Genomic DNA, 22,265 nt, shown 5'->3' on the forward strand with positions numbered 1-22,265 from the left:
TAAAGAGTTACAAACATCTTGCATTTTTATTAAGCCAGTCGCTCATAGCGGAGGGCCACACATCACAACGTCAGGGGCCAGAATAATCTCTTCCTCCTCCTGCCACATCTTACTTAGAAGAGCTTTACAGATGCTCAGATACAGCAGCCAGCTTAGTCCCAGCACCAGTATCCAGCAACCTTTCAGGATTGCAAATTCACAGAACGCCACCCCTTCTGAACATTAACTTTTGAACTCCCCATGCTTTTCAGAGAAGCTACCATTTGGGCCAACCCTAAAAGCTTAACTGCTGTTGTCCAAGTCTTTGGAAGCAGCCAGTTCTGGTGCGCACATCTACATCAGCAGCAGGTCCCATTTCTCTCTTGCCACCCATTTCCCAGCCACAGAGAACATGCAGGATCTCAGCCAAATTATTTCTCTCTTTCTAGATGCAGAGAACACACAGCATTTAAGGAACAGAATGGGTGAGTAAAGCAGGAAGAAAGGAACTGGAGAGCTTATTTGGCACAGCCTGCAAGTCCATCTACTATTCAAACAATGTTTCCACCCACAGCTGATGTTCCATGCGAGACACACACTCAAGTCACTCTCAGACTTCCAATGATGCCCCAAAAGATCAAGTTTACTTGGTGGACAAACAGAAGAAACCCCAATATCCAGAAGCATAAAATATTAGATGGAGTTTCCACATGTTTTTTCTCTTCCTGCTTAGCTAGAGTTGTTGTGGTTCTTGAGGGCAATTATCATCATCGGGGCAAAACTTGGCTGTACATCTCTGAGACAGAAAGAGGAAAGTTTTTCAAAGAGTGGATTCAGATATTCTCCCGATGTGCCTTTGCCATGCACTAATGTTCAAGTGGAATCAGGTTTCCCGAAGGTGGCCTTGCACATTATGGTCTCCAGAGCTACCACTCCTTTGACAAGGTGGACCGTCAAGCAAGCACTGCTGTGAAGATCACTCAGCACTGCAACTCCTGACAAGCCAGTCATAGGTTCCCAGCATGTGGGGACAGAGGAAGGATTTCTTTTTAAAACATCCAACCAAAATGTTGCTGCTGCTTTACTGCTTACCTGGAGCTGGCGCGGGGTTACACTGCAGGGATGGTCTAGAAGTGGACGCTGCACTGCATAGCCTAAACAGAAGTTTTCAAAATTCCTCAAACACACTTTCTCCATCACGTCTATGAAACTCAGGCTTCCACCAGCATCTGCTGCTGACTGTTTGATGACCCAACAGGCTAGATTTGAACACTAAATACCAGTTGCCCTGCTGTGGGAAACCAGACAGCGTGCCAATAGAGCTGGTTGAGAATTTGGCACAATGTTCAGATAGTCCTTTCCTCCTGGTCCATGCCTCAACAGCAATAAGACATCTCCACACTAAACACCCCATCCAAAAAACAAGGCTCCAGACTTGAAAGCCCCAGAACTTATTTTAGATCAGCCTGGAACTCCCTGACAAGAGTTACTTTTTGGCTAAATCTAAAAATCCCCCCAAAGAGGCAGAAGTGTCACAGTTTACATTTTAAACATTCAATTTGCACAGGCTGATTTTAAAATAAAAAAGGAACGTTTTTTGTTCATATATAATTTCTAAACCAGTTTAACTTCTCCAGACAATAGCCCAAGACCACAAAAAATAAAAATGCAGAAAATGTATAAAGTTAAGGTGGGCCATTTTGTCCTCTTTTGATACTCCTTCAAATCTCCAAATGACTATTTACTCCAATAGTTCCCTAAAATCCCTGCTCACGACTGGTGCTCCCCTACAGCAACAGGGCCCACCTGGATCTCCCTCAGCTGCAGGAGGATGAGGAGGTTCTGCCAAATTGGGCATTGGGGGAGGGGCATGAGACTGGCTGCATTTCCGAATGGCAGAATGCTCCTCAAGGAAACTTGCTACAGCCAACTCTCGGTACCCCTATTTACTTCTTCTCAAGATATGAAGAGGAGTTCAGTGCTGCTAATAGGCTGCACGCTGTTTCGGTGCCCTGAACGTATACCCCAGGCCACATCACTTGGCCTGGACACAACCCGCCAGCACTGGGATAGCCACTCCCCAATATTACAGGGCCAGATTAACTCTACTGAGGTGGAGTGGGTAGCTAATTCTAAGGCTGGTGGGCTGCGTTCAGCTTGCAGACCTACAGGCACACCCTCATTCTTCCTTTTTTGAAATGTCCATTTCATGTTGAGTCATTTTGCCCTAACCCCCAAGGGTCTAAGCATATCCCTAAGGCCATTATTTTTTGATGTCACTGCTTCTTCGACCAAGGTGAAAACTCACCCCTCCTGACTACAGTTGCTGATGCTCTTGCACACCTTCCCCTCCTCCCCTCGGCCTGTCACCCAGCTTGGCTCCCAGATGCCCATGGCAAGCTCCCATCGCAAGTCAATTGGCTTCTTTCTCTGATTCACCATTTAAGTAGAATGCGCCAGAATTCCTGTTCAAAACCCCAAAGCAAAAACACTGCATTAATCAGGGGGGTCAGGTGAGCAACGACATGAAAACTTTTCTTATCTTTCAGGGCAGGCTACATAACTCATTAGGCTGCTTGATTGAGAAAGCTGGGATGGCTGTGTTTTTTTTTAAAAGAGCATACTCCAAGCCAGATTAAATCTAATCCACTGGGGCACCCAACCGCTGGCTCAACTGATGGGTGGCTGTACTGTCACATTTCCACCAAATGTAGGACATAATGAAAACAGTGAAGAACTTTATCCTGGACGCATTAAGCATTAGAAGTGGAAAAGTATGTATAGAGACAGCACAAAATGTTTGCATGTTTGGGTCTAAACCCCAACCTCGCTGAAAACTCAAAAACTTAGAACTGCAACCTGATTAAGAGGAGCACAAGAGGAGCACAAGGCAAGTGCCAAGTGGTTGTCCAAGATGGTGGCACTGGATGGCCCACGAAACCGTCAGGATTGCTGCAAAGGAGCAGACCACACCTGCCTCTGCTTTCCAAGAAAACAAAGTGGGAAAAGGGAGGGAGGGAAACTCATCCGTTCCTATTCGCCAGCTGCAAGTGGCCCTCACAGGAAACTGATCCCAGGAAGCGCTTGTAACCCTTCCCAGCATCTTCCCTTCCCAGAATGTGTCAAATTCAGGCCAGCGGTGGAGGAGGAAGAGCTACTAGGTGTTTAGGGCAAAATATTGAGACACGTTCCCAAAAAAAATTAGCTTCAAGGGATGGTTTGCCAGTAACTGCCTTTCTTTGATGGTTACCTTCATAGACTTAATAAAATACTAGGTGGAAGATGCTTTTTGAGACACAGTGTGTGCAGCTCCCTTTCAGGCTACCTAGTGTAGAGAATCAACTCCATAACCTTGACAGCTGGGCCTTTTTCATCCCTTCTGGATTCTGACGTTTCAAAGGAACAGAGGCAGAAAATATTTGGGGAGGAAACCCCAACAGTTTCTCCGTGGCAGAAGATACAGCCAGGTTTCCTTCCTCTCCTCCTCAGCCTGCAAGCTTCCCCTCCCCCAAAAAGCTCTGCACAAGGGCTAGATTTCATCCCTTGTGCCAAGGCATGGGGAGCCACTGCAAAGAGATTTTTCAGGGCAAACCTGATGACTTTACAAAGAAACCTAACCCTGACCAGTAAATGATCACCATTTTCTAGTTATCCGTTTTCCAGTGAACAGAGAATGGAAAGGGAAGGAGGGTGCAACAGCACCGTGCAGACATTCATTTAACCCCAGGAAAGGAAAAGGGGAGTTGTAAAGGGGTCTCTTCATTCCCTGCTCAAACAGCCCAAGATGGGTCTATGACACCAACCACAAAACACAACGCTTCAAGAAAAAAGCCAGGCGGGGCGAGGGGTGTTTTTTTGAACAGGCAGAGGTAAGGCGCAGAAAGGGAGAGGAATGAAGGCCACTGTCTCCTTTTTACAGCTAAGTCTTCCTGCCCCATCCACAAAGAAATAAATAATATTTTCATTCTGAAACTTCTGACGAAGAGAGCCACTTCACTTTGCTTAGACAGGATCACTGCTTCCCTGCCACCTTTAAATCTTTCAAAGGTTCCAGAACCCGTTCTAGGGGTGGGGAGAGCAAAACAAAACAAAGAGGGAAGTTTACCAAGCATTTTAAAAAAAAAATACACAATAGGGAAGAAAAAAAAAAAAAACGGGGAGAACATGACCACTTCCCCATCATCAGATTCTGAAAGAGCTTCCTACAAATCCTGGTCCCCTCTCTCAAGATCACTGGCGCTTTTGGATGTCTGTTTCCGCAGTGTGGGTATGGTGGCAGAATATTGTAAATGTTCGTTTCATTTCAAGCACAGGCAAAAAGCTTCCTGCACGTTTCTGAAGATGAAAGACCAAGCAAGCTTTTTGGAGATGAATGGAGCCCCTCCCACCCACCAGCCTCACCCATTCTCATCAGCTGGGAGAAAGGAGACCACCTCTCCACGGTCTGGCCGAGATCCGTCTCTCTTCTCAAAGCGGCCGTGTTCTCTGCCAGAGACGTCACCTGTCCTGTGAGAGGGGAGGTAACGGCGGTGTGTGTGTGTGTGTGTGTTGTGTCGGTGTTTTGAGCACCCGCCCGATTGCTTGTTTTCATGGATTGCTGCTGCGGCTGCTTCGTGTCCAAATATCGCCTGTGGTTTGACTTCTTTCGTTCCAACGCTGCGCGTCCAAAGACGAGGAGACAGAGCTTCAACCAACCCGATGGCTTCTCTCTCTTCAACCCATTTCCTTCCACTGCTTGTAGAATTCCAGAACGTTTTTTACTTCAACACTGGCATTGGCTGCTGCCTGGATCGCAGACTGGAGAAAGAACAAGGCAGTAGGAATCCAAAGTAAGAAGCTGGAAGGGAGATCCTGCCCTTTGCCCGCACCCGGTAATGCTTAATGGCCATGGTTTCAACCATCCTCCCCACTCCAGGATCACAGCAAGTCTTTCTAGCTCAGAATTCTGCCTTCCAATGGCAGCTGGGCAGCTTAGTCCTGGGAAATCCACAAGAGCAGCAAGACAGTGAAATGGCCACCAACTTTCCCCACAACAACAGGCAACCAGCAAAAAATGGAATCTTGTCTTTTGGCAGATTAACCAACTGCAAGCCTATCCTCCATGTACCTAGTTGTCTTCAGCTATCACTTGTGCTCATCATGTGGCGATGGGTTCCACAGATATAAATGTTGTTTTGGTGTGAAGCAGTACTTTCTCTCCCCCCTACTCCACTCATTTCTCTTAATTCATTTCAACAGACAACACTGCTGTTTTTTTTTTAAAGTATTCCATACAGCAAAGAGAGAAGGTTCAAGTCAAACCTCGTCAAAAAGCCAGAAGAGTTTGGTTTCAGATCACACCTACCTGCATGGGTGCAGAAAGGTTGCTTGGGTCATTCAGTTGAAAGCCCGTGAGGATGGTCACCATCCCAGTGGAGTCATCTTCACTGCCACCTTGAGAGGTTGTCAGCTGTTTGCAGCTGTCCAATATTTTATAGAGGTTCCTGTTAAATTAGTATTTAAGGTGAGAGGGAAAGAGAGAGAGAGAGAAATAAAACAGCGCCACCATTTGGCTTAGCAAACAAGTTCTCAGCTTGTGAGAGCATGCTATTTTAGAAGGACACAGGTGGAGCAGCGTGGATACTAGGGTGTGCAGCAGCCAAAAGATTTGCCTTGTTTCTGATCGTTTTTTAAAATCCCAATGTGTTTCCACGTCTCTCTGTGCTAACAAGCAACCCCTTCCCCTGCAACCTGCCCCCCGTCTTATGCTTGGTTTTGCTTGTAAAGAAAAGAGAAAAACCTGCTGCAGTGTTTTAGGGGCAACTGAGATGGCAGAGTGCCATGGTCCAACTCAGGTCAAATTATTGCCATTGCACCTTGATCTAGGGAGGGGGGAGGAAGCATCCAGAATCCCCCTACATTCCCTCATTATTTGGCCCAAAACAGAACCACTGCACTTCCCTTGTGGATACTGGGTTCTGCCATACGTGGGCAGCCAAGTGCTATGAAAGACATGCCAAGAGATATCTGGAGAACCTCAACTCCGATTCTGTTCCCTTTCTGAGCCTTCATTCTATTCGCCTTTGCCGCCGCCACCACCACACCACTCCAGTACTAGAATGGCAAGGGAGTCAGGAGAGCAATGCCAGACACAGAAAACAAATGCTATACAGGACTTGGACAAGCTGAACCTAAAGTAGGTTCTTTCAAACACTACAAACTCTTTTGAGGATCAGAAGGTTTGCGAGGGGCCCTTGCTGATCCTTCAACACTGGCCCATGTGAAACCAAAAAGAATGGCTTGCAAAGGGGGTTCAGTAGCAGCAGCCAAGGTGTCTTTCAGAGAAGGGTGTCATTCAGCAACTTCCAAGGTCCCCATAATCACCTATAGCTTGTGACCAAACTACCTGAAGATTCACAGATCCTTAAAGAGTAAGATCTTCAGGAGAGCTTTCCCCTCCTCCTGGGTTCCTCTGCCACCCAACGTATCTTGCATGGCTATAAGACAGAGATGCATTCTCAGGGGCGGTGCCCTGCCTGTCTTTTGGAATGCCTTCCCTAGAGCAACTCCCCTTAGCACCTATGCTGACATCATTTCAGCACCAAGCAAAGACTTTAAAAAAAAATCAGGTTTTTGAATGTAAAACTTTTATTGCAGGTTCGTTTAGCATGCAATTGTCGATTTCAACTATATATTTTATTTCAAAACTCCATAAGCAGCTCCAGGGACATTTTTTATAAGGAGGAGCAAACATGTCTCATAACAAAACACAAAACAAAAACAGTTTTATTGGTTTAGAATAAAGAGATTACGGGGCGGAAGGAAATGGAAGTTTTGAACTAAGTTTTTTACTCTTATTGTTGCAAATATGGGCTTGAAAGAGCACCAGCGATGCCGGCAGTTCCCCAGGAGTGCTGGCTGAGAGTAGCATTTTCAGTGGCTAGGGTTAGGCCAGCCAAGCCCACCCCTCACCCTCCATGACTAGCAGGAAAAAAGGGCATGCAAATTAAGGAAATACATGGCAGCATTGCTTAAATTTGATACAGGATGAAGTTAATACTTACCAAGCATCTAAATCTTGCCTCTTCAGTTTATGCCTCTCGAAACTTTTCCCAACTTCTTTCTGGCAGCGGATGTACCTGGAGACAAAAGTTCAGACTCATTTGGCCAGTGTGTGCGCATGATGCAGGTCAGACCATTTCTGCAGCATAACTGAATCTGCAACACACTCTGTAGTATGCTTTATGACTATTCATCCAAATTGCCAGGGAAGCAGCATCCTTGTTTTACAAATGAGAGAAGCCAGTGGCTAAAGTAAGATTTGCCCAGCAGCTAAAATGGCAAGACTAAGAATGAGACAGTCTCTGAACCCAGCTCTTCCAAAATCCTCATCACAGAAGCTGCTTCTATAGTGGAGTGGGGAACCTCCAGGCCAATCATGGCCCTTCAGGTAGTCCCATTTGGCTTTAAAGGGCGTTTTCCTTAAACCATGCCCACCTGCTGATGTCACTACTGATGTCAGCGGATAGGAGGGAAAGGACAGGCTTTAATCCTGGCTTTGCTGAGTGACCCTGTTCCCAGTAGGGAACAAGACAGTGCAGCCAAGGCAGTAGGACTCAATCTCTGCTCATCAATGGAATGAGGATTAAAGCCCTGTGCAAAAGCATCCTTTGAAGCAGTGTGCGCTACTTCAAAGAGGCTTTTGCAAAGGCTTTAAAACAGCTCCTGCACTCCCATTTGCTCATACAAGAGAGTGGGGGTTGTCTTAAAGCCTTTTCCAAAATCTGCCTGTGCTCCCCTGTTAATTCTCCATCCACCGCTCCTTCTTTAAGTCCATGATCGCAGAGACTTAAGGGAAACACAAGGGATTCTGACAGGTGGTGCCCCGGCCTGCCCATCATGCAACAACATAATGATGTCATGTGACTGACAGGTGGGCACAAATTTGGCCTGCAAGGCTGATCCTGATATGGATCTGGCCTATGGAGCCAAAAAGGTTCCCTATTCCTATTCTATAGGTTAAGTGGTGTCCCCTAAGAACTCTGCTTGACCACCTCTCTTGAAGCCTTTAAGCAGATCCTGTATGCACTTTTTATTCTGCCAAGATTTTTATTGATTGTATTCTTGCTCCCATATGCAATTTCAGCTGATGCTGCTTTTATTGCATTTATTTATTCTTCTGCTCTACTTTGTTTTAACAGTTTTATTGTAAGCAGACTTGCAAATGATTGACCTAAAGGTGGAAGAGAAATAAAAATCAAAATAAATATGTATTATTATTTTAAAATGAATATTATTATTATTGTTATTATTGTTGTTATTGTTATTATTATTATGTCAATGCCTGTTTCACAATAAGGTACACCTTCGAAAGGTGAATTGTGCTGTCAAGGAAGGAGAAGGGAAGTAATCTTCAGCAGGAATAATCAAACAGGTCAGGAAATGTGTGTCCCTGCACATGCTCTTCTCTCGCTTCCAATTTCTATCCCAGTGGTGTTCATGAGGGCCTAAGGAGCTCAGGAAGGACATCAGACACTTACGATCTTATCTCTCATACACCCCTTGCTCTACGAGGACGGACAGGAAACTTCTAGGAGGCCTAAGGGGCTATATGACTCAGCACCCAGATGCCCGAGGACTTGCTTCCAGCAAGCTGAATTCAAGACGTCTGCACTCCAAGGATGCATGTGGGGCTGAGATACCCCTCCAGATGCTGCTGGACTACAAATCCCATCAACCCTGACCATTAGTTGTGCTGGCTGAGGCTCAGGGGAGTTGGAGTCCAACAACAGCTGGAGGGCACAACATTGGCTAACCCTGCTATGCGGCATGTTGTTGTTGCAGATGATGTACCGGTGCATTTCTTCTAACTTGCATGGCACCCAGGTGAATTTTCTGCCCAGGCTAAAAGCAGTGTGACAAGCGATACTCTTTTATTCACTGTGACTGGTTGTATTCAACATTCTACCTTCCCTCCATGGTTCTCCCCATTCTTCCCTTACAACTACCCTGTGAGGTAGGTTATGTTTAGGGGTTAGTGACTGGCCCAAGGTCACCCCAGTGAGCTTCATGGTTAAGTGAGGATCTGAACTTGGATCTCCCTGGTCCTAATCCAACACTCTAACCACTACACCACACTGGCTGTTTTTTAAAAAAATTAAAATGAACTAGTTGCCACTAAGCCAGCTGGTAGTCAGGTACTTGGGAATCACCTAACACTGAGCAAAGGGGGCTGGCAACGCTGCTTTCTCCAGGGATTGGCTGTGTGATTTGGGTTCCCCAGGGACCTCGGTGGCACAGCTGATCCAGTCGCAGGTCTACTTGCTCAACATCTGACATCATATATGATGGTCAGTGTGGGGCAGGTGGGTGTGGTTAGGCTTTCCCATAATAACCTGAAGCATCCTTCTCCCTGCCTCTACTCTGGCACCCACCACTCTCTTCACCTCCACCCTGAAGAATTCTGAAGAACTGAAATTCTTGTTTGTTTCTGATAATTTAGTTAGCCCCCATAAATGGCATTATGTTCTAATGTTTTGATTTCTTTTTTATAATTTTATTATACAAATTAAACAATACTGTATCTCTAATACATCCTCATACTAAACGTACACATCGTGTAACTACAAGGCTTTTCGCTTTCGTGTCAGTATAAATAAAAAGCTTGTCAGCTCAGTCTACGTTCTTTACCATTTTCTTGTAATTTTTTGGATATTTTCTTGTGCAGACAAAAATGAAGCCTTTGGCTTAACCAGCCCACTTGACATCTTACCTCATTTGCTGCTTGGTAACTGTTTTAACAAAACTGTACCATCAATTTTTTTTAGTACTAGGGGCTGTTGCCCCTGCTTCAGTCGCCAGAGCAGCTCCCTCTGCCCCCCCAAGGGGCTGCCAAAACTCCCCCTTTTGTAAGCCTGACGCCAACAATATATATATATACATAGGGGGGGAAACTCTTCAGGGTGCTAGAAGTGTGGCAAGAGCAACTCCTGTTTGGCTCTCTTTGCCCACGTAAGCTGCCTTACCTCTCCTCCTCTACCTTCCATTGTAAAGCGATACTCTCAGGGAGCTGACCTCACTTCCATCCTCTCCTTCCTTCTCCTCCTCCTCAGACCAGCCAAGGGAGAGCAGGTATCTTCCCTCTGCCGCTCTCCTCTAGCATAGGGCAATGATCAAGCTTGGCCATTGCACCTCCAACTTAGTTAGATAGCTAGAATTAGTGCCTTTCCTATCCAGTATGTATTTCTACTAAAAAAGTAGTCTTTTCTTACTTTACTAAGTCAAAATCTCTGTGATTCACAGCAAGGTTGTTGTTGTTATGTGCCTCCAAGTCGATTACGACTTATGGCGACCCTATGAATCAGAGACCTCCAAGAGCATCTGTCATGAACCACCCTGCTCAGATCTTGTAAGTTCAGGTCTGTGGCTTCCTTTATGGAATCAATCCATCTCTTCTTTGGCCTTCCTCTTTTTCTACTCCCTTCTGTTTTCCCCAGCATTATTGTCTTTTCTAGTGAATCAGGTCTTCTCATTATATTTCCAAAGTATGATAACCTCATACTTGATAACCACAGCAAGGTAAAAGCTTGCTTTCTGTCAGGCAAGCCACACACACTCACACTGCACAGAACGCTGAGCAAGCTACACTCAGCTAAACTCTGCTAAATTTTACCATAGGGCATGATTTTAAGTTCCCGGTTCGGATGCCTGCACACCTAATCTTGGGAAGGGGGTTGAGAAGCAACATTCATTCTGAATTTCACTGCAAGCAAGTATTCAATATTCAGGAAAAAAACCCTTGCTGACTGCATGTATGAAAACTGAAGCTTGATCTTTCAACCAGGTTCTCTGGGGGGAGGGAGAAGAGTGTAAAATACAATCTAACAAGACATCCAAAGTGAGGATGCTTCTCAAACGCTGTTCTTTATTATTTGTTGTACAATACAAAGCTTGCCACTTTTACAAGGACTATTGTCGACAGGGAACGAAAAGCCAACCTACCTGTTTCCCTTTTTAAATTCTGCCTCCAAATACCGGATGCTGTCCCGAGCTCCCGCATTCTCTTTCTTCAAGAAGTCTAATCCATCAATCACTAATTAAAGGACCAAAGCAAGGGCATTACATCTTTGGGCTCACCCAAAGGGGTCGCATCCATGCTGGGTGACTCCTCTCAACCCTTCCCTACCTGGCAACAATGCAGTTAGCAGAGCTGCTGAAGAAGGAAAACTCCCCCTTGCGCCAATTAGGCAGCCTCGATACTGCTTCATGCAATTGTCCTGCACTGGATGCTAGCCCTGCGGGCAACAGGTGCTACTTACCTGTCCTTGGAATGATGACAATAAACCTCCCACTGGCAGCCAGCTGCCTGATGGTGCAGAGATGCTGGCAGAGGGCCTGGGTATCAGGGACCAGGTACGGGGACATCACACACTGTGCTTTGGGCTGCTGGAGGCTCCCTTCCAACTGTGACACCTCCAGCTGGGGGTGGGGTGGGGAGAGAAAAGAAGCAGGAACCTTTAGAAAAGTAGCCGTCAGCAAGAACTGCAAATCCAGAGGTCTGTGTCCCTGCATCTCACAAGCTGGAGGCCTCTTAAGGGGTGGGCAGCAGCCAGCAGCAAGGGAAGAAATGGATTTCATATGAAGCTGCCTCCTTGTTCAGCCCATCGGCCCATCTAGCAGAGTACTCCCCACTGCAAGCAGCACAAAATGTTACATGTAGGAGCGTGCAGGTTCAGTCTAGGTAGCAAAGCTTGGAAATGCTCTTCTCTGCTAAAGACCTGTGAAAAGGTTGCTTCCCACCAGACTAAACTGAGTTAGGGTTCAGGTTTGGGCAAGATTTCATGGGACTGGCTCCAGCAATAGTCCAGAATCTCAGGCAGGAAATCTTTCCCAACACATACTGCTGAAGGTCCCTTTTAACAGGATATGTCAGAGACTGACCCTGGGAGAACATGCACATAAAGAATGTGTTCTGCAACTGAGCTCTGGCCCCTCCTCCCTTTGCAAGGTGGCCCTGGCCATCAAGGTGACCACGGCCTTGGCATTATCAGCACCCCATTTCTGATCAGGTGAGCTGGCAAATCTGACCACTTTACAGGCCAGGATGAGTATCCACCTGCTGGCATAGCCCTGGTTCAGTCAGGTCAGGTGCTTTAACATGCACGTTGCAAGTAAGTTATGCTGGGTGCAAGCACAGCAATGTTAAGCACGCACACAGGTATCTGGAGGCCTTAATGAACTCCGCCCTTCTCCCAATCCAGCCACAGCCCCCCCTCACACCTGCAGACGAAGTTGAGCCATGTCTCTCATGAGCCTGTTCCGGCGCGCTTCCTCAGCAGCCTAGGAGCAAAGGGAGCAATTAAGCCAGACTGCTTTGCACTTTTGCCCTCATTAATTCAGCATCCCAGATAGGGGAACGGAAAGTTGGTCTTGCTGCGAAGTGTCCTTCTGGTCAGCAGAGGAATGGAGCATGCAGCAACAGGTCAACTCCTCCTGGAGGCGGAGTCAAACATAACCGAAAAACTGGGCTGTAGTGGCCAGCTGGAAGGAGAGGTAGCCTCCCAGCAGCCAGTACATGACAAAGCTGAACCGGCAATAGGCCGGCCACAAACTAGAACACCAATACACAACCTGAGCAGCGGACAGAAAAAGAACGCAAGAGAATTAAGCAGGCAGTGTAGAAGGCGGTCACGGGAGGCCCTTTCTACACTATTCAGGTTACCACTCAAATGGAAATCAACTCCTGAGGGCCCCAGAGAGGGAGCCCCCTCCACCCATTGGCCTAGGTCCCTCTGCGGGGCGGGGTTGTGTGCTCCACTCTCCACTGATCAGGACACCTCATGGCAAGACCAACTTTCTGTTCTCAGTCAGTGGAGCATACAGGAACAGGATGTACCAAAGCAGTGACCCCAGACCAGAGCTTGGAAAAGTTACTTTTTAAAACTACAACTCCCATCAGCCTCAGCCAGCATGGCCACTGGATTGGGCTGATGGGAGTTGTAGTTCAAAAAAAGTAACTTTTCCAAGCTCTGCCCCAGACATCCTCGGGTGGGATGCAGACCTAGGCCACCACTCTTTGCAGAACCCTCCAGGAACCATGAAACTGGGGAGTGGTGCAGTAGGTATCCCTTCATACGGAAGGAGAGGATTTCATCACAGAATAGTCGAGTTCAAAGGGGCCAGTAAGGCCATCAAGTCCAACCCCCTGCTCAATGCAGGTATCCAAATTAAAGATCCCTGACAGATGGCTGTCCGGCTGCCTTCTAAATGCCTCCAGTGTTGAACAGCCCACCACATCCCTAGGTCATCAGTTCCATTGTCATACCACTCTAACAGTTAGGATGCTTTTCCTGATATTCAGCTGATATCTGGCTTCCTGTAACTTGAGCCCATTATTCCGTGTCCTGCACTCTGGAATGATCAAGAAGAGATTCTGGTCTTCCCCTGTGTGACAATCTTTCAAGTACTTGACAAATACTATCATATCTCCCCTTAGTCTTCTATCAAGGCTATTTATTTATTATTTGATTTATATTCCACCTTTCCTCCCAGCAGGAGCCCAAGGCTAAATGGGCCCACTTCTTCCAGTCTCTCCTCATAGGGCTTTGTTTCCACTTTCCTGATCATCCTCGTTGCCCTCCTCTGAACCTGTTCGTTTGTCTGCATCCTTCTTCAAGTGTGATGCCCACAACTCAATACTCAACATGAGGCCTAACCAGTGCCGAAAAGAGGGGAACTAGTTCTTCACGTGATTTGGAAACTATACTTCTGTTAATGCAGCCTAAAATAGCATTTGCCTTTTTTGCAATCACATCACACCGTTGGCTCATATTCAGCTTGTGATCAACAACAATCCCAAGATCCTTCTCGCATGTAGTATTGGTGAGCCAACTATCCCCCATCTTATAACTGTGCATTTGGTTTCTTTTTCCTAGGTGTAGAACTTTGCATTGATCCCTGTTGAATTGCATTCTGTTGTTTTCACAGCCCAATGTTCCAGCCTATCAAGATCACTTTGATCACTCTTGTGTGACTTGTGGTCATCCTTCTTGGGAGCAGGAAGCAAGGCCTTGTTCTTGTATTTGTTTTCAACCAGGTGGTGATCCAGAGACTTGCCAAAGAGCTGGCCCCGTGTAAGGGAAAACTGATACACTGACCTTGGAGTGGTGACCACCTCCCATCGCTGGAGCCAGATGTTGCGTCTAACCATCACCAAATATCCCAAGGTGTGTGCAGAGCACTGTAGGCGGTCCATAGAAGAGCATGCCAGGAATTCAGCCACCTTGGGCAGTTCGTGGAGTCCCTCCCTGACGTGTTTCAGATAGAGGGGAACTTCCTCCTGAAGAGCTCAAGCCCATTTGACTGCTGTCCTGGATAAGAAGAAGTTGCCTGCTGATGCCCTAATGGCAAAGGCTGAGGATTTGTGTGCGTGCCTGAGGGCTGCATTACTGCGTCTGTCACTTTGATCCAACAGGGTGTCCCCTCCTTGGGGATGACAGTTTTGGCCCCGAGGGCAGAAACTGGCTCATCAATGGCTGAGACTGTAAAACTCTCCATTCCAGACACTGACAAATCATAGAGCTCCTTGGAGAGAGCATGAGGAGCTTTGGGATTAGCAGGATGTTTCCGCTCTGTTCACATGATGTCCTTGAAGAATTCTGGAAAGGGAACAGTGATGTGTTGCCCCTCAGATCTGGGAAAGACACTGGAGGATCCTTGCTCTCCCTCCTCCGTCTCCTCTGGTGGGTTGGCCGATTCCTTGGGTGGTTCCAGCTGTAGGTATTCCAAGGCTTTAGTGGTATGAGCCTGGGGAGAAAAGCCTTTTGGGTGTGGGAATGGGGGGGAAGGGGATCATCCCCTGAAAGTTCCCCCTCCTCCCCTCCCCGAGCCTGAGGAATCGGATGAAGGGTGCCTGCCCACCCTAAAGGAATCTGGGCTGAGGAAATTGTGACCAGGGAGCCTGAGAGCGTGGCGCAGGAGGCATGTCCCATGTCTTCACTCTGTGTTTTGGCTTAAAAATGGCCACATGAGCCTCTGTGTTTGCACTCCCCTCTTCCTATCTGGGGAAGAGGAAGAAGAGGAGGCTGAAGATCAAGGAGAGCACACCCCCTGCTATGCCTGGAGCGCTCTTTCCTCCGCTTGCAGGATAAGCGCTTGGCCAGTGAAGCCCCCACCTTCCTCATCTTTCCTTTGCTAAACCACGCCATCATGGAGGAAGAGGAGGACATCCCCAAACAACGGCGCCTGTGCCTCCTTGCGTCGCCAGAAAAAGCACGGGAATGCAATGCCCCTTCCCCCCGTCAAGCTGGGCAGAAGGGACTTTGGAAACTAAAACTCTCTGGAGGAATGGGCATGGCTGCCACTCTGAGCAGAGATGTGCAGCTGAAGTTGGAAGGAGCAACTCTGAAGCACGGAGAGTAGGGGAGCGATCCCCATTACTCTGCCTTTCCCCCCTTCCTCGGACGAGAGCCTCTGCAGACAGAGGCAGAAGAGCCCTGGGACCAATCTCAGATACCACCATCAAGAAGCACCTCCAGGCACTAAGAAGCTCTCCCTCCTCCTCCCACTGTCTCTTCTGGCTAATCGCTGCCAGGTGGGAATAGAAAGATAGGTGAGCTGCTATGAATGTCAAGAAGAACCCCCCCCCCCGGTATGAGCACGGAGTTGACTCTGATCTCACTGGAGGCACAGTCAAGTCTGGCAGTTGGGAGAAGGCTACCTCCCCTTCCGGCTGGGCCCCACCACATTTCCCCCCCAATTATGTCCGACTCTACCTCCAGGAGGAGTTAACCTGTTTCTGTATGCTCCACTCTTCCACTGACTGAGAATGGATGCTCCACTTCCTCTTACATTCATGGCAGCCTCGATCGTAAGGTCATAAAAACCTAAACACGCAATACAATATTAACATAGCAGCAAGATAAAAGTGCATACAGATCTAGGAGATGTGCCTTCTCCTTCCTACAAAAAGTTAAGCAGGGAGGTGCACTGCCCCACCTATTAGGTCTTTGAGGCAACAGCTGTGGGGAGAGAGGGGTTGTTGGGGTTCATTTGGACAAGTTATCTATAAGCCCCAGGAGCTTGCCTTCACTTTCTAAACCAAAAAACGGAATTCTCATAATGCAGAGTTTGGTGTCAGACACTGAATTGGGTAGCAATCCAGGATACAAACATGCGTAGCCCTAGCTTCCCACCCACCAAGAAGTCTCCTTGGGCTGGGCTCTGTCCCTTCCTCTTAGGAAGCTTACTGCTAGCTTGCATGACCCATGTCCAGGGCAGGATCAAGTTAAGAGAAGAGTTATGTTTCGTCTGTGCCAATACATAATAATTTCCAGCACCCCTCCCCACAAAAAATTCTGGGCCAAGAAGAGGTAAATCTGGCAAGTTAAGATATTTGCTTCTGCATCCAGCAAGACCCCTTTGCTATGCCCCCCTGAGACTTCTTCCCAGGGCTTTGACTCAGCTTCTTTCAGCCTGTCACATCTCTGTCTTTGACGTTTACCCTTCCACCTCTATCACCCTAAAGCAGGAATGGGGAACCTCTGACCCTCCAGATGTTGTTGGACTACAACTCCCATCATCCCTCACTGTTGGTCATGCTGGCTGGGGTCCAACAATATCTGGAGACTATCAAAGGCTACTAGCCATGATGGCTGTGCTCTGCCTCCATAGTCGGAGGCAGGATGCTTCTGAAAACTGCAGGAGGGGAGAGCGCTCTTGCACTCAGGTCCTGCTTGCAGGCTTCCCAGTGGGGCATCTGTTTGGTCACTGTGAGAACAGGACGCTGGACTACATGGGCCACTGGCTGGATCCAGCAGGCTCTTCCTATGTTCTTATGAGGGCCAAAAGCTCCTCATCTCTGTCCTAAAGTCTCCCAACAACTCTGCGTTTTCTCCCTGATAGACAATCATGCCTGAAATGCTCTCTGCCTTTTCAAATCCTATGGAGCCTTGGGCCTAACTCCTTAGTCCTCACGGACTGCTGAAACAAAGCCCCAGATGCCTGCAACTTCACTTGACACATACCTACCTACTCTCCCTAGATGCCCCCCACCCCTACCTCTGCCATGGTTGACATTTAGATTGCAAGCACCTCAGGGCAGGGCCCCTTTTTTTGTTGATGCAAGGTGCCATGGAAACAATACCGTCAACGATTTTTACACTTTTCCAAGACATATTTGGGGGGGGGCAGAATGAAAGAAAGGGCTGAGCAGAGGACTAGACCCTGGACTATTAGAAAACCTTCTTAGCCACACGTCCCCATCACCCCTCCCCAAATTTCTTCAGGCACTTCCTATACACCTCCCTACATTTTCTCAGACTTCATCGGTGGTAGAAGCTCATATTTAGAAGAGAGATTCTCAGGATGGGAAGTTGCATGGCGCACCAAATTCCGTAGCTAAGAAGAACCACAGGCAAGTCACGAGACAGGGAATGCAAGAGAATCCCCCTCTTTAACCCAAGTAACCAAAGGGTAAATCAACCCCTGCTCTTTGCTGGAGCACGTTGTTACCCATACACACACACAATCCCCCCCCCGCAAGCTCACCATGCGGAACTGGGCCTGGGCTTGCTGGAGCAAGCCGTCCTGCTCTGACTGAGCAATGCTGATGAAGATCCCAACCTCGGGGTTGAACTGCAGGATGCTGCCTTGCAAGCGGGTGATGAAGTGTCCAAAGCTCCGGATGCAACAGATGCGAACCACAGACTGTGACAAAGAAAGACCGGGGAGGGGGCACCTTTAGGCAAGGATAGCACTTGGGGGGGGGTGTTGCAGACTGAACAGAGCAAAAGCTCTCCTTCACACCTTAAGCACTATGGAAGCAGCTGGGACTTTGAGGCAAGATGGAAACGGAGCAAAGGATGGGCTGACCCAATCCTGACCTCTCTGCAAAATGCAGCCCTGCAGAGGACGCGCTGGCAAAGCAGCAGCCAGCAGGATAGAACTCCATTCACCTCTGTCCTTTCCAGAGGTCTGTTTTGTCAGCAGGACTGAATTCCGCCCCATCAGCCGACATCAACCAGTGACGCCAGCTAATTGACAGGGGAAATGACCTTGAGGCCCAAAGTGGATCCCCTGGCGGGCCAGGATTGGCCCATGGGCCAGAGGTTCCCCACCCCTGAAGTAGTAAGACAAAGGCTCTATCCTTAATGTATGTTTAAATTGCTTGATATGTGGTTTTAATTGTGTATCAGATGTTTTACTTGTTGTGAACTGCCCAGAGAGCTTCGGCTATGGGGCGGTATATAAATTGAATAAATAAATAAATCTACTCTCACACTCTTTCCTCTCCACCCCCCAAAGTGATGGCTTTTTAAAACCTGTACCAACTCCATCCCCCTCACCTCCTCCACTTCTGTAAGGGCTGGTCTGTCCTGCTCAAAGTTAAACCTCTTGTGTGCATTCTTCAGCGGCGGAAGGTTGCGAAGGGCCACGTCCTCCGGGAGGAGCAGGCAGGCAGGCAGGTCTGGAAGCTCACACCCAGGCAGCATGCTTTTCACCTCATTGCAGAGGGACAACCCTGCACATCAGCAGCAGAGAAGGAAGGATACAGAATGATTGCTTTATGGCTCTTGATCACAGAGGTACAGTAGCATCTCAGTTAAAACAATCCTCCAGAAAGGAAGCTCCTTTTAAAAGAAGGCTTTTTAAAAGGTGAAACTGATCAGGTTTGCTTTGCTATAAACTTTCAAGCCTATGCCTTTGCTTCAAAGTGAAACTGACCAGAATGTGCTTTGCTTTGCTAGGGTGAAACTGAGGGGCCTGTGTGTTTGCTTTGCATTAAAGAGATCTCTTGCTTTCCCCCAGGGCTGGGGAGGGGAGGATCCAATACGATTCAAAGGAGGGGAGGGTGCCAAGGAGGCACCCTTCGAAGTCCCTGTTGATGCTGCTCCCCCAATCTATGAGTGGGTGTAGGAACCTATTCCTGTTCTTTCCATGTTATTCCTACCTCTGGTACCAAGGTTTCTGTTAAAAAAGTAATGTCCAGGAAATCATCTACTTTGTTAACTGAGGTATTATTGTATAAGAGACAACTAGAAAGTCACACACCATGGTCATCTCCACTCCTGAACCTCTGCTCCACCTTGTGGCCAGCTCCGACTCTCTCTGCCATGCAGGGAGTCAGCCTTACAGGAGGCACAAAGAAAGATGCTCCCCATCTAGGATGCTTGTGCCTCTTTGCCAAAACTAACCTGTGGGCTGTAGCCCAGCAGAAGACCAACTGTATGCATGTAGAAGGTCCCCAGTTCAATCCCAAGCATCTCTAGGTAAATGTTACCTGAGTCTTGGAGGTCTCCAGCTGAAGGAAGTAGGTTCAGAAGGACAGAAAGTCTGTTCCATAAGCTCTGAGAACTCTGAGGAGGGAGGAAAAAGCACCAGAAACCAATGGAAATTGTATGATTGTATGTGGAGAGCATTTATTATTATTATTATTATTATTATTATTATTATTATTATTATTATTATTATTATTATTATTATTATATCCTGCCCTTCCTCCCAGCAGGAGCCCAGGACAGCGAACAAAAGCACTAAAAACATTAAAACATCATAAAAACAAACTTTAAAACACATTAAAACAAAACATCTTCAAAAACATTACTTTAGAAAAAGCTATCAAAATATCTTCTAAGATTAAAAACATTTTAGAAAAAAGTTTAAGAACATATTAAAAAGCAATTCCAAGAGAGACACAGACTGGGATAAGGTCTCAACTTAAAAGGCTTGTTGAAAGAGGAAAGTCTTCAATAGGTGCCGAAAAGATAACAGAGAAGGCACCTGCCTAATATGTATGGGGAGGGAATTCCACATGAGGGCTTGAGGACTTGGAGCAGAGATCAGTTCAAATCCTTGCTGCAAGGCCGGTATAGGCCAGTCACTACCCACACAAGGTTAATGAGAGGCTAAAACAGGAGGCCCATGTCTCCAAACACAGGTCTGCCCCCAAAAGAGAGAGAAGATTTACAGTAGCAATAGGGCATGAAGGCCCCTCTGGGATGCACACCTTAACGTGGTGAGGGTGTCTGAGAGTGTCAAAGAAGCAGAGAGCAATGCTGTCAGGAGTCTACACCAAGAAGCTAGACTCCTAGCGAGGTCACCCAAGGTGGAATGGTCCAAGCTGAGACACCAGACTAAGATGAATCCAAACTCAGAGGAAGGCAATGGGAAACCACCTCTGAATACCTCTTACCAGGAAAAGCCTATGAACAGAGTATTCAAAATGCAACATGAGATAGTGCTGGAAGATGAGACCCCCAGGTCAGAAGGCACTCACCGAGCTACTGGGGAAGAACACAAGACAAGTACGAGTAGCGCTGTGACTAATGACGCAGCTGGGTCAAAGCCGAAAGGAAGCCCAGAGGCTGATGCGCACAGATGCAAAAGGAGAGTCCGGAGTTGTACAACGCAAACAATAGGAACATGGAATGTGAGAAGCATGAACCAGGGAAAGTTAGAAATTGTCAAGCAAGAAATGGAAGGTATTAACATTACAATACTTGTTGTGAGTGAATTAAAATGGACAGGAATGGGACATTTTCAATCAGGCAACTACAAAATATTTTATGCAGGAAATGAGAAATTAAGAAGAAACGGGGTTGCTTTAATAGTGAGAAGTGATGTAGCAAAAGCAATTAGGAGCTACAACGCAAGATCTGAGCGAGTTATATCAGTGAGATTAAACGGGAAACCTATTAACGCAACTGTCATCCAAGTCTGCTCCAATGGCAAATGCAGAAGAAGAGGAATTGGAGAGATCTTACACAGAAGTACAAGAAGAAATTGATCCCACACCAAAACTAGATGTGCTGATAATCATGGGGGACTGGAATGCAAAAGTAGGGAACAGAAAAGAACTAGGAATTGTGGGGAAATGGGGCTTAGGAGATAGAAATGAAGCAGGAGAAAGACTTATTGAATTCTGTGAAGCCAATAATTTGTTTCTTGCAAACACATTTTTTGAACAACCAAAAAGACGACTGTACACGTGGACATCACCAGATGGTCAATATAGGAATCAAATTGATTATATAATTGGTAGCATAAGATGGAGAAGTTCCATACTTTCTGCAAAAACAAGAAGAGGAGCAGACTGCGGTACAGATCATGAAATGGTCGTATCGAAAATTGAAGTAAAGCTAAACAAGTACAACAAAGCAATCATAATGCCAAAATACAATTTAAATAACATCCCAGAAGAAAATAAAGATCAAATAAGGAACAGATCTGAGGATTTAAACATAGTTGATAGAGACCCAGAAGAACTATGGAGTGAAGTCAGAGACATTATCAGAGAAGAATGCAAAAAGAAAATATCTCTAGTTAAAAAGAGAAAGACCTCAATGGATGACTGACGAAACTCTTAACATGGTTAGAGAGAAGAAAAGCAAAAGGAGACAGAAACATGGTTAGAACCCTAAATGCAACAATATAGTGACTAGTATGCAGGGACAAACACAACTATTATAATAGGTATTGTATAGAAATAGAAGAGGACAACAAAAAGGGAAGAACAAGAGCCCTAATTCCAAAAGATTAGAGAAATTAAAGGGATACTAATGGAGGAACCGTATGTTGAAGAACCAGAAATTTTAGAATGCGAGGTGAAAGCTGCTCTTAAAATACTTGGAAGAAACAAATCACCAGGAACAGATGGCATACCAACAGAGTTGCTACAAGCTACTGAGACTGAATCTGTCCAAATTTTGACAAAAATTTGTCAAGAAAGACGGAAAACTAAACAATGGCCCACAGACTGGAAGCGTTCAATATACACCCCAATTCCAAATAAAGGAGATCCCAGGGAATGCAGTAATTATCAAACTATTGCCTTAATCTCCCGTGCAAGGAAGGTAATCCTCAAGATTCTACAACAAAGGCTCTTACCATATATGGAGCGAGAAATGCCAGATGTCCAAGCTGGATTCAGAAAAGGAAGAGGCACCAGAGATCATACTGCACACTTATGTTGGATAATGCAACGGTCCAAGAAATTTCAGAAGGAAATCACCCTGTGCTTTATAGATTATAGCAAAGCCTTTGACTGTGTAGATCATGGAAAATTATGGAATGGTTTAAAAGAAATGGGGGTGCCACAGCATTTGATTGTCCTGATGCGCAACCTATAATCTGGACAAGAGGCTACTTTAAGGACAGAATATGGAGAAACCGATTGGTTCCCCATCGGAAAGGATGTGAGACAGGGGTGTATTTTATCACTCTATTTGTTTAATCTATACGCAGAACATATCATGCGGAAAGCAGGATTGGACCAAGATGAAGGTGGTGTGAAAACTGGAGGGAGAAAT

The 22,265-nt window shown here is 46.7% G+C and overlaps 1 protein-coding gene across 3 annotated transcripts in view; it reads right to left on the reverse strand.

Annotated features, from left to right (window-relative positions):
* The window catches only part of SMG5 (SMG5 nonsense mediated mRNA decay factor), a 51,234-nt gene continuing 28,969 nt past the window's right edge, over positions 1–22,265 (reverse strand). For 2 of the 3 annotated variants that reach the window (XM_061606812.1, XM_061606811.1), the window contains exons 14-22: positions 19,238–19,313; positions 18,303–18,478; positions 17,506–17,664; positions 12,238–12,297; positions 11,277–11,436; positions 10,960–11,050; positions 7,023–7,097; positions 5,324–5,462; positions 1–4,776 (exon numbers count right to left, since the gene is read on the reverse strand). In XM_061606812.1, the coding sequence (XP_061462796.1) occupies positions 4,693–4,776; positions 5,324–5,462; positions 7,023–7,097; positions 10,960–11,050; positions 11,277–11,436; positions 12,238–12,297; positions 17,506–17,664; positions 18,303–18,478; positions 19,238–19,313 (1,020 nt within the window). In that variant the 3' untranslated portion in view covers positions 1–4,692. Of the gene's footprint in view, positions 4,777–4,822; positions 4,957–5,323; positions 5,463–7,022; positions 7,098–10,959; positions 11,051–11,276; positions 11,437–12,237; positions 12,298–17,505; positions 17,665–18,302; positions 18,479–19,237; positions 19,314–22,265 lie in introns of those variants that run through there. The other variant, XM_061606814.1, reaches the window with a different exon arrangement.

The sequence above is a fragment of the Rhineura floridana genome, chromosome 22 (genome assembly GCF_030035675.1).
Source record: "Rhineura floridana isolate rRhiFlo1 chromosome 22, rRhiFlo1.hap2, whole genome shotgun sequence".
Classification (NCBI taxonomy): Eukaryota; Metazoa; Chordata; class Lepidosauria; order Squamata; family Rhineuridae; genus Rhineura; species Rhineura floridana.